Source organism: Schistocerca americana, chromosome 3, assembly GCF_021461395.2.
Source record: "Schistocerca americana isolate TAMUIC-IGC-003095 chromosome 3, iqSchAmer2.1, whole genome shotgun sequence".
In the NCBI taxonomy this organism is placed as follows: domain Eukaryota; kingdom Metazoa; phylum Arthropoda; class Insecta; order Orthoptera; family Acrididae; genus Schistocerca; species Schistocerca americana.
Window position 1 is genome coordinate 531,191,338 of NC_060121.1, and position 11,310 is coordinate 531,202,647.

General features: G+C 39.3%; 1 protein-coding gene across 2 annotated transcripts in view; it reads right to left on the reverse strand.

The window, feature by feature from the left end:
* LOC124607092 (E3 ubiquitin-protein ligase MARCHF6) overlaps positions 1 to 11,310 on the reverse strand; it is a 39,810-nt gene that overhangs the window by 12,699 nt on the left and 15,801 nt on the right. For both annotated transcript variants that reach the window (XM_047139285.1, XM_047139286.1), the window contains exon 5: positions 8,748 to 9,023. In XM_047139285.1, coding sequence (XP_046995241.1) covers positions 8,748 to 9,023 — 276 coding nt within the window. The remainder of the gene's footprint in view (positions 1 to 8,747; positions 9,024 to 11,310) is intronic.

Genomic DNA, 11,310 nt, shown 5'->3' on the forward strand with positions numbered 1-11,310 from the left:
TCTTGGCCACAGGAACAGTAAACAAAGCCACTGAGTGCAATTTTGTACATGTGATGACAACATAAATCTTATGATGAGCACATTACTAAAACTTAAAAATCAAAAGTAGCTGTTGATACCTAAGAACATGTGCTACAAATCATTATCTATTTTCAAATTTCTTAAAAGAAAGTAGTTACTATATTTCTTGCTGGGTGGCATATCAATTACATCTGGTAATGGGAAGTTCTTGGTAGGGTATAAATTATTACGGGAGTAACGACGACAACATACTGAATAGTTGAGATGCCAAGGATATAGGCACACATGATTGAAAACTTTGTTAGCTTTACTACACATCCTACTTAAATGTGTATGACATGCTACAGATGATCACACAAAAGTAACAGTTTCATTCGAAGAGCGTTTTAACTAATACAAACATTTGTTTTGGGGGCCTTCATCCTTCTGAATCTGCTTAGTGTATTCATCTCTTGGTCTCCCTCCATGATTTTTACCCTCCACACTTCCCTCCAATACTAAATTGGTGATCCCTTGATGCTTCAAAACGTGTCCTCCCAACCGACCCCTTCTTCTTGTTAAGTTGTGCCAAAAATTCTTCTTCTCCCCATTTCTATTCAATAACTCCTCATTTGTTACGTGATCTGCCCATATAATCTTAAGCATTCTTCTATAGCACTACATTTCGAAAGCTTCTATTCTTTTCTTGTCTAAGCTATTTGTCCCCATGTTTCACTTCTGTACATGGCTACACTCCATACAAATACTTCCAGGAAAGACTTGCTGACATTTAAACCTATACTCGATGTTAACAAATTTCTCTTCTTCAGAAATGCTTTCATTGTCACAGCCAGTCTAGATTTAATATCTTCTCTACTTCGACCATCATTGATTATTTTGCTCCCGACATCGCAAAACTCATCTACTACTTTAAGTGTCTCATTTCCTAATCTAATTCCCTCAGCATCACCTGATTTAATTTGATTACTTTCCATTATCCTCATTTTGCTTTTGCTGATGTTCATCTTATATCCTCCTTTCAAGACACTGTCCATTCCGTTCAACTGCTCTTCGAAGTCCTTTGCTGTCTCTGACAGAATTCCAATGTCATCGGCGAACCTCAAAGTTTTTATTCTTCTCCTTGGATTTTAATTCCTACTCCAAATTTTTCTTTTGTTTCCTTTACTGACTGCTTAATATAAAGACTGAGTAACATAAAGACTGAGTAACATAAAGACTGAGTAACATAAAGACTGAGTAACATAAAGACTGAGTAACATCAGGGATAGGCTACAACCCTGTCTCACTCCCTTCTCAACCACTGCTTCCCCTTCGTGCCCCTCAACTCTTATAACTGCCATCTGGCTTCTGTACAAATTGTAAATAGCCTTTGGCTCCCTGTGCAATACATATCTACCAACATCTGTCACATCATTGGTTATTTTAGACATAGATGAGGTAATTAGAAACATAAACTAGGAACTAGTTATTTATTCAACAGAATAATTCTTTGTTATACAATCTATTAATACGTAAGTGACATGTGAATTTCTGAAATTTTAAGAATTTTCTTTAAAATGTTTTGGATTGAAATTTATTGTTCAGTATTTAGGTATTTTAAATGATGTTAGATTCATAAGAAGCATGTTATTTGAAGAGAAATCACAAAATTACAAGAGAAACAAAGTAAGAGTCATCCAATTTTCTACACAGACGAAGCTTTTTAGATTAATTTTTACTTTTCAATTGTGTAATTCTGTTTCCACCTAAAGAAATGATAAGTTTTGTTTAAAAATCTTTTGTTTGAAATTTTATTAAACAAATAAAGTTTCAAATTCTAGAGTCTTCGATTATGAATTCGAAAATAATTTAAATTGCTAGTATGTTATTGGAACACAAAAATAGTAGTTTTCCAAAATACATATTTTTGTTAAAATTTATGTGCTCTAATTATAAAACTGCAGTAATTAAAAAAAGTATTTTGGAGAAGGTTCTGCCACAAACAACTAGGTTATAAATAGAAAGTGTGCAAACTGCAGGTCATGTGAGGTTCAACAGGTCTCTTATTCTTGGTAAGTAACCACACAGTCATAAAATTGTTGTGTTTTATTCTTTTGTTCAAGTCTTATGTTATTGAAACACCTTGCACTCAGTTTTATAATGTGTTGTGATGTGAGAAACAATTTCGATGAAAAGAACTGTCAAGAAATCAAGCGGAGAAAAGTGTTTCACTCATTACAATAACAAATCCATTCTTATGCACAAATGCGATGTAAACAAGCTGCAAGAGTACTGATGAACTTACTGCTGAGTGCCCATAAATCACATACACACAAATGAAGTGCAAATGAGGAAGAAAAGATACGTAAATCTTGTTAGTATTATAACTATTTCTTCCCAGTTGATACCTTCCTACATACCCCAAATCCCAGTTCTCATGTCTGGTTCAGTTAACTGATATCATCATCATAATCTGGACCCAGTGCCAAGAGAGACTACCCCCCCCCCCTCTCCAAGCCACATCCTCTTCTCCCATCCATTTCACCCAGTTCTCCTCAGTCTGTAGATCCACATTCCTGGACATTTACCTCACCCCTCTACTGTGTCTATCCAAATCTCTGTCCATACTGAGCCCACAAACCATCAACAGTAAGTGCGATTTGACAGCTGCCACCCCTTCCAAAAAGAGATGTCGTATGGTCTTGCAACCCATGGACAGTGCATTTGCAGTGATGAGAAATCGTATATCCTATATACTGACGACCTTACTAAGGCCTTTGCAGACATGACCTATCCACATACACCCCTAATCCTCCAATCATTTCCAGAAATCAGCTGCAAAGGATTGTCATCTCTCCTCCAAAAATCAAATGGCTCTAAGCACTATGGGGCTTAACAGTGAGGTCATCAGTCTCCTAGACTTGGAACTACTTAAACCTAACTAACCTAGAGGACATCACACACATCCATGCCCAAGGCAGGATTCGAACCTGCGACCATAGCAGCCACGTGGTTCTGGACTGAAGCGCCTAGAACCGCTTCACCACAGCGGCCGGTTCATCTCTCCTCCCCCCCCCCTCTCTCTCTCTCTCTCTCCTTATCTCCCCCAGTACCATATCTTTCACCAGTGCTTCAACTACTTATTGTGTCTGAAAATGAGGTAAGTAGTCCAACCAACAGTCCTTCCCAAAGCAAATCCGCCCCCCCCCCCTGCCAAAAAAAAGTATTCCACCACTCACCCAATCTACACAACATCCACGCCCATCCCATCTGTACACTATACGCACACACTTCTTGCAACATAAGCCATTCCCCTGTGGAGGTCCCAGGTGCAAGAAGAGACACCCACTCAGCTCATCCTACTCCAATCCTGTCAGAGGAAGAGCCCACCTACGAATGGAATAGCGTCATTTACCAGCTCTGTTGTAATTTCTGCACTGCATTTTATGTGGGCATGACTTTCTGCCAGCTGTCCCCCAAATGAGTGGCCTCATCACACTGTGGCCAAAAGCAGAGCAGACCACATAGTGGCAGAACACACTGCTGAGCACAACATGTGTGATTTCAATGACTGCTTTACAACTTTCCCCACAACATATTCATCAATAAAAGTAATGCTCCAGGTCTCAATCTGCTGGTCCCTGCTTCACATCCACATCCACATCCACTCATACCCCTGCCCATTACCCCAAATTTACCCATCCTGCACCACACACTCTTTACTACAGTTCCTCCTCTTACTGTGTTCAACATCCTCTTCCAGTCCACTCTTCCACATCACTTTGCATTGCTTGCAATCCGCCCTGCCTGTATCCAGAGTGAGCTCACTGGTGCCACATTCCTATGCTGTGTACCTGCTGCCTCTCCCTCCTAACCCTCACGCACCCCTCCCCAAAGATCTGTCCCATTCCCTACCTCCTCCCCCCCTTGCCCACTTCGCCTGCTACAACCCCTCTCCCCATTCAAGATGGAGTGTTTGTGCAATGGTGGCACGCCATGTAGGATGTGTGGGTGTGGATTAGGGGCACCCCTCTAACATTTGTGGTGTAACTTATCACTTTGGAAAAACAATGTCTTATCCAATGTGTTCCTGGGCAACAAATGATGATCAACATAGCGGAACTATTTTTATTAGTTAACTAGTTTAGACGCACAAGCTGTTGGGAAGATTATCATCATTTGTGCTTGCACTCTACTAAACATGAACAGTGCTCTCCAAGGCCCTGTGATGATGGCAGTTTTTGCTATGAACTGCGGTACCTGCTGGTGGGGTACTTATTCCACGCAATCACATCCCGGCTCAGAAAAGTGATGTGTGCCGCAGAACAGTGCCGTCCATGACAATGAGAGCGACATTACACGAGAAACAAAAAGACAATGAGAGCGACATTACACGAGAAACAAAGTTCTGATTCTATCCATCAGATCAGTAGTGAACTATTGTGTATGAAACAATGTTACACAGAGTGCATGTAATGTTATTGCTGATGTACGAATTCACATTCTAATGAAGTGTTATCTCTTTCTATTTGAAGGAGAAATATAAATGGATTTAACCCAAAATACTTTCAATTAACTGACAAACTTAAGAAAATATAACAGTTTTAAGATTTCCAGTGAAGTTAACTATGCGGTTACTGAAGATATTGGGAGGCAGCAATTAAAAACTTAAAAGTACCAGCAATTATAATTTAAACACAATATATGCCAACATGGTAACACTTCACTCAAACATGACTGGAAAGCTGGCAAAATTTTGTCTTAATTGTGTTCTTAGTGACAACTCAGCACACAAGTTCAATCCTTTGTGGCTATTTCACTATGCAAACAACAGTTTTACAACTTCTCTAATGTTAAGTCTCTTGCCCCTACTACTCTCAGAAACAGTGCTGCTGATATCTTCAAGGCATACAGAGAGTTGAAATTTTCACTAATAGACTCCAAACCTACAGGCACCTACAATTTCTCATTTCCTCCAAATCATTCTTCCTTCCTCATGCAGCACTTTAGATGTACCTCTCTTAACATTTCATTTAATTCAAAAATAATCTCTGCAGTGTGCCTACATTTTTCTTCTTGGTGAAACGTGTGGACAGGACACACAAAGTTACCAACCCCCCCCCCCCCCCCCACACACACACACACACACACACACACACACACACACACACACACACACACAAAAACCAGCTGCAAAAGAACACCCCAGTTATTAAAGTTGGCACAAAATAATTAGGTCTGTATCTGTGGTAGAGGAGGGGGCACCAGGGGTGGTGGGGTCTCTAGCCCGAAAGAGCAGTACACAGTACAGGAGATGGATTTTGACAGCTCAAGCCTTCACTCAAATGCACATCTCAAGAAACTTATAAGCTACATCTAGCAAGTCGGCTAATGATTGAATTAATGGGTTATGTCTGTATGACCAATAATTCAGCAAATATATCAACAATGGAAAATCCAGGATGGAATGCAACAATATTGTGAAAAAGAAAGTTTCTACTAACTATATGGCGGAGATGCTGAAGCAATTATTTTCCCACACTCCACCTGTGAAGTACTCTTTACCTTGCACATTATAGTGACTGGTTCAGTTACAGTTGTAAAACCTGACTTTGTGCCAATCAGTTCATCAACGTATAAGTTGGCAAAGTGGCATTGAACAGAAACACTTGCACCAGCCTGCCTAACAATCCAAGGCAGGTCTCCTAACCAATAAAGTTGTATAGTCTTTTCATTTCTTTACTGCCATTCCTGAGGGCTGTATACTGGGATTAATGTATATGCACAAAGAGGTGTGGCCTCAGCTGCTTGAGACTGCAGTCGTGTGTGTGTGTGTGTGTGTGTGGGGGGGGGGGGGGGGGGGGTCTAATTTTGATGAAGGCCTTACTGGCTGAAAGCTATATTTGTGACAGTCTGTTTGTAGAGCCTATCTGCGACTCAACACCTCGCTCTATGGTGAGTAGCAACTTTCCTTTTCACAACATTGTTACAATTCAACAAATAAAGATGTTCAAAGAGAACATTTTCTCATTTGACACTAAAAAAAATTTGTCACATACAAAAATGCTCGACCAATTCAAAACAAATCTGACCACCTATGGCCAGAAGAGAATCTCAAAACGAAAAAGTGCTAAAAATGTGGCAGAGAACACAACATTTTTATTACAATACTGACATTGTAAAATAATGAACATGGGTTGCATGGAAATTGTGTCTCATAACAAACTGTTTGATAATATTGCCAAAAAATTAAATTTTCTTCTCCTTTTTCTGCCTCTTTTGAGAGTAGAGGAGCCTGCAGGTATGTTTTCCTCCCCCTCCTTCGTTCTGTTTACTGTGCAATTGGAATAGCCAGCAGTTCCTGCAACCTTCTTGAACACAGTCTTAGTAAGATTTTTGCTTCCTCTTACAAATAATCAAATGTGTCTGATCATGAATGACTCTTCTTGCAACAATGGTGCACGAGGACAGTGGTGCCATGCTGTGCAGCGAAGAAGTAGCAATGAGAACACTCCCAGTGCACAGGTTGGCAAGAGAGAAGCAACGGGGGATTTGTCCTAATACGAACTCCACTCATGGCCCCTCCATACATGTGTTATGTCACTGTGCAGGATCAAGATAGATGACCTGTCCTGCACAATCAGCCAGCACATGCCATTCCACTCCTATCATAGACATATCCTACTCCTTCAGAGGCAGGGCATCTTTCGAAAGCAATTATGTCTTCCATCAACTATACTGGAACTTTTACACAATGTTGCACGTGGATGTGACCACCAACCAACCATCATCTAAATTGCCACTGCCAAATGATGGCCAAGAGCAAATTTCACCACCCAATGTGAGAGCATGCCACTGAGCACAACACACTCAACTGCAATGCCTGCTTCACAACCCTTGCTATCTGGATCCTTCCCCACCCCTACACCAGTCTCTCAATTGCATAGCTGTAAAATGTCCTTTGAACAGCCTTCAATCCTATAAACCATCAGGACTTGATCTTGGCAAGCCCTTCCCGTGCCTAACTTCATCCCTGTCCCCAAGTCTTCCACTCCCTTTCATACTCCACTCTAACTCAACCTCCTAGTCATTAATCTGCACCCACAATGTTTTCTCCACAGACACTGTGACTCCGTGCCTAATTCCCGGACCCTCTCCTCCACTTCATCATGTGTCACAAGTAACTTCTCCTGCCTTTGGCGGGGTAAGCTCAGTGGTGCCATACTCCTACACAGTTGCTTTGCTACATCCCCATACAGGCTATCCACCCCTACTCTTCATCGTCCCCCTCCCCCCCACCTTTCTTCTTGTGCTTTGCAGTCTTTCCACCAAACGAGCACGCACTTAAGCCGTGCAGTATTACCTGGGCAATGAAGCAATTGTGTTTATCTTATTTTTTTATTGGTCTGTTAGGCACAATGAAAGATATTGTCTGAAACATTAGTGATGATTCCAATCATTTTTATTGCTAGTGAACCACTCAATTCATCAACTGTGTAATGAATGGTCCCATCATTTTGCAAATTAATGGAAAATTCACTCATATCAAACATGTAAGCAATTATTTTACCCACACTCCACCTATAAAGTACCCTTTACCCTGCACCTTATAGTGACCGGTTCACTTAAATTGTAAAACCTAATTTTGTGCCAATCACTTCATCAATGTGTAAGTTGGCAAAGTGTAGTCAAACAGAAACAATTATACCAGCCTGCCAAACCACCCCAGGTATGTCTCCTAACCAATAATGTTATATGGTCTTTTCATTTCTTTACTGCCATTCCCTAGAGTAGTATACTGGGATTAATGTGTATGCTCAAAGAAGTGCAGCACTGCTCAATTCATCCGGATGCTTTATGAGATTCTCAGTCTCTGTTATAACTCTTGTTTTGTAATCCTGAGCACTCCTCAGTTCCTTAAACCTTAGAAGTACCTGACATTTGAGTGCTTAAAATTAACATTTACTTTACATCTCCAGCTCTAAATTCCAGTCAACTTTTCATACATCTGTTGTTTCCAATAAACCATTGAATGCTCCAAAAACATATTACACTTCCTGTCCAAGCCAGTAATTTCCAACTTCCAAAGTCATTGAACTAATTACATTGCACTATCAGCTTTCTGCATTTCTTGTTCTTTGATGATCCCATACAAATACCTCTCTTGCTGTCTCTTCACACATTTTTGCAAGACTGGTTTGGTTGTAATCAACAGGCCAACTTAGAAAGGTTTTATTACATCCATGGGCTACCTGTTGATACACAACCATTCCAACGAACAGTTACAGTTACAGCTACAGAGGAAGCCTTTTTTTTGTTTGTTCACTACACATAATTCTTACTCAGCATGTCATGTGCAACATCCATGCAATCAGGTTACTCTCCAACAAAAAGGAATAAAGGCCTGGATTTAATGGACTGTTGACATAAAGATCATACAATTCAGAACAGTCACATAATCAGTCAAGAAGTTGAGGAGGAAAATAATCAAGAATTTGTTTATGGGAACCATTCCATTTGAGATTTGAAACTTGCTCCCACCTAGAAGAAAACAATTATCTTGTTTAATATTGACATTTGAATGTCAATGCATTGCTAGCATGTGCCACTAAAATTCTCTCTCATAAACAAATATTACAGTCACACTAAAAACAATGTATTTATATTTTTCTCAATGTACAAATCTGTAACAAATGAAAAGTCCTTTTTAACAAGTGAAAAAAAGAAACAAATATATATGTTCATACCTGTATTGGGCTGAAATCTGGATCATTCAGATTTCTTAAAAACCATAACACTCCAGGTCGCAGAACCTCCCTCAGCAAAAGAATAAAGGAGGCGAAGTAATACACATACACCATTCCTACAAGCCAATGTATAAACATGGATGTCCCAGGTGCCATTTGGAAGCTGGTTTCTCTGTCTCGCAAAGTGGCGTCAAACATTGATAACGAACAAATATCGAGCCACCATCCACATATTAGAGGGAGAACCCCAATCTCTACAACGGACAACAACGAGACCTGTAGCAAAATGAATCACAATAGATTATTCCTATCAAACCGTAATGCAAAAAATTTATTTAAGAAAGGGGAAAAAAAACAGAAAGGAATGGACAGAGGCAAAGAAAAGTAAATTTTAATTGAATTCGTGCAGTGGATAAAAAATATAAGGAACAGCTCATATCAACTAAAAATAAATCTACAATCAATAATTGCTCTGGCAATATAGCTTAAAGCATACATGGATTACTAAGATACTTCAGCATAGGGTTAAAACCATGAAAACTGTTGTAAATGTGACTAGGTAACAATGACACTGCAACATCATGTGCATTAATGGAAAACAACCTAGCTGCTCCCAAAAATTGGAAAATGCATCTCTTAAGGATGCTATGCCCAGTAAATACATTATTTCTGTGTCAACATTCACATTTACATTTGTGAAGTGTCTATACAAATGGATAGTCTAAGATGATGATTCAGCTCTGGTCATTTTCATCAGCTGTTATAAATCTAGAGTGTGGCCACGTCTCACACTTGTGTAGAACCTGATGAAAAGAAGAAATGTTCAATTCATCTGCCCTACACACAAATTAGCAAAGTATCATCACATGTTACAAGAGAATATGAGTTACACTACTCAAGAAAGTTCACAAATTAAGCTCCACTGTGGGCTCAAAACAAACAACAGAAGATATAGAAAAGAAAAGGAACTGACAGTCTCAACAATTTAAGAAACTATTGTTTAAACAAGTTACCAAAGAGTAGCACGATATAATAATGGTCTTGGCTCCAACGGCAAAGCTGTGATCTCTGTGTGTCTGCCTCACAAATATTAAATATTTATTAAAGTAGAGAACAAAGGGTATAGATCTGCTTTCCGATTAGGAATACTTGTGGAAACATTCAGCAGGGAGCGGGACACACATGAGCAATGTGCGCAGGGTAACAGTGCAAGTAACAGTGCAGTAATCAGAATAGTTATTTGGCATGTACTACCACCAATTTTCCCTTCTAATAATTCATTTTGAAGAAGAGTCTTACATTTAATTTTCACTGTACTCTATTTTACTAGCACTTCATGGCACAAAGAAGCTCAAAACTTTGTCTCTAAATTCTACTCCTATCACACAGAATGGTAACTAAACAGTGTTGTAGTGTGGGTCTCTCTCTTTTTGAGTAAGCAATGTGATAGCAATGATAAAATTCAAATGCATGGTGAGCAATAACTAAATTAACATCTCTGTAGTTGGCTACAGTCGCAGTCTGATGTATCTACCATCGTTCCATCAATGTTGTGAATCCAGTGTGATGGTCGTTAGTCTGAAACCTACAATACACTCACTCAATAATTGCAAGTTATGTGTTTCCTTGAGTGCTTAGAGGAAGGAAGGAAGGAATGAAAGAAGGTAGGTAGGTAGGAAGGAAGAAAGGAAGGAATGCAAGAAAGAAGAGACAGGCTAAGACAAGTCTGACTTAAGACTGAGAATTGGCCAGTCCTGTATGTGCATGCAGATGGGTGTGATGTTACTGCAGAACACACAGAAGTTATTTGTATACATTGATTCATCTCTGTTAAATTGCACAAATGCTTAAATACATAGTTTGGAAGCAAAACTGTGTGAAATGTAAACAATTACCCAGATTCATTTTCCACCAGTTCTAGTCACTAATTTGTATGGTTTAATATGATTTGTTGTGACTGCCACTACAGAACTGAAATTCAACTTGCACTCAGTTTTTTCAATCAGACTTTTTTTTAGCTGAAATACTGACACCAGCAAGTCTTGCATAATTACGCAATTTCGTTTTGGGCAGATGTGTTCACAAAATTAGAATATGAATATGTAATTACCATTTAGGTTGTTCCAGTGTCCATTCTACATGACTGATTGTTGAAGTTGGCAATGCAAATTTTCTGATATGTAACGGAAGCCACAATAAGCATTTAATTAAAGTTTGAATGCTGAACTCCTGGCCATTAAAACTGCACCATTTAACAATCATAAAATTGGCATGAACTACACTATAGATTTGGGTATGCAAATAATTAGCATTTCAGTCCATCCACACAATGTAGGTTGGAGTAACAAATTCTACATTAAGCATATAAGGCCAGATTATGCAGTGGATTTGTCACTCAGATTTTGTTGGCAAGATCATATTACACCTTGTGTAACACGGAGAAATGGTCACCTGCAGGTGTTGGAATCAAACAGTGCCAGGATCATGGTCTATTGAGAATGCAGTTTATTGTTCTACAATTTTGTTGCTTCCACTGGATGGGATCCTGTAACTGTCATCCGAA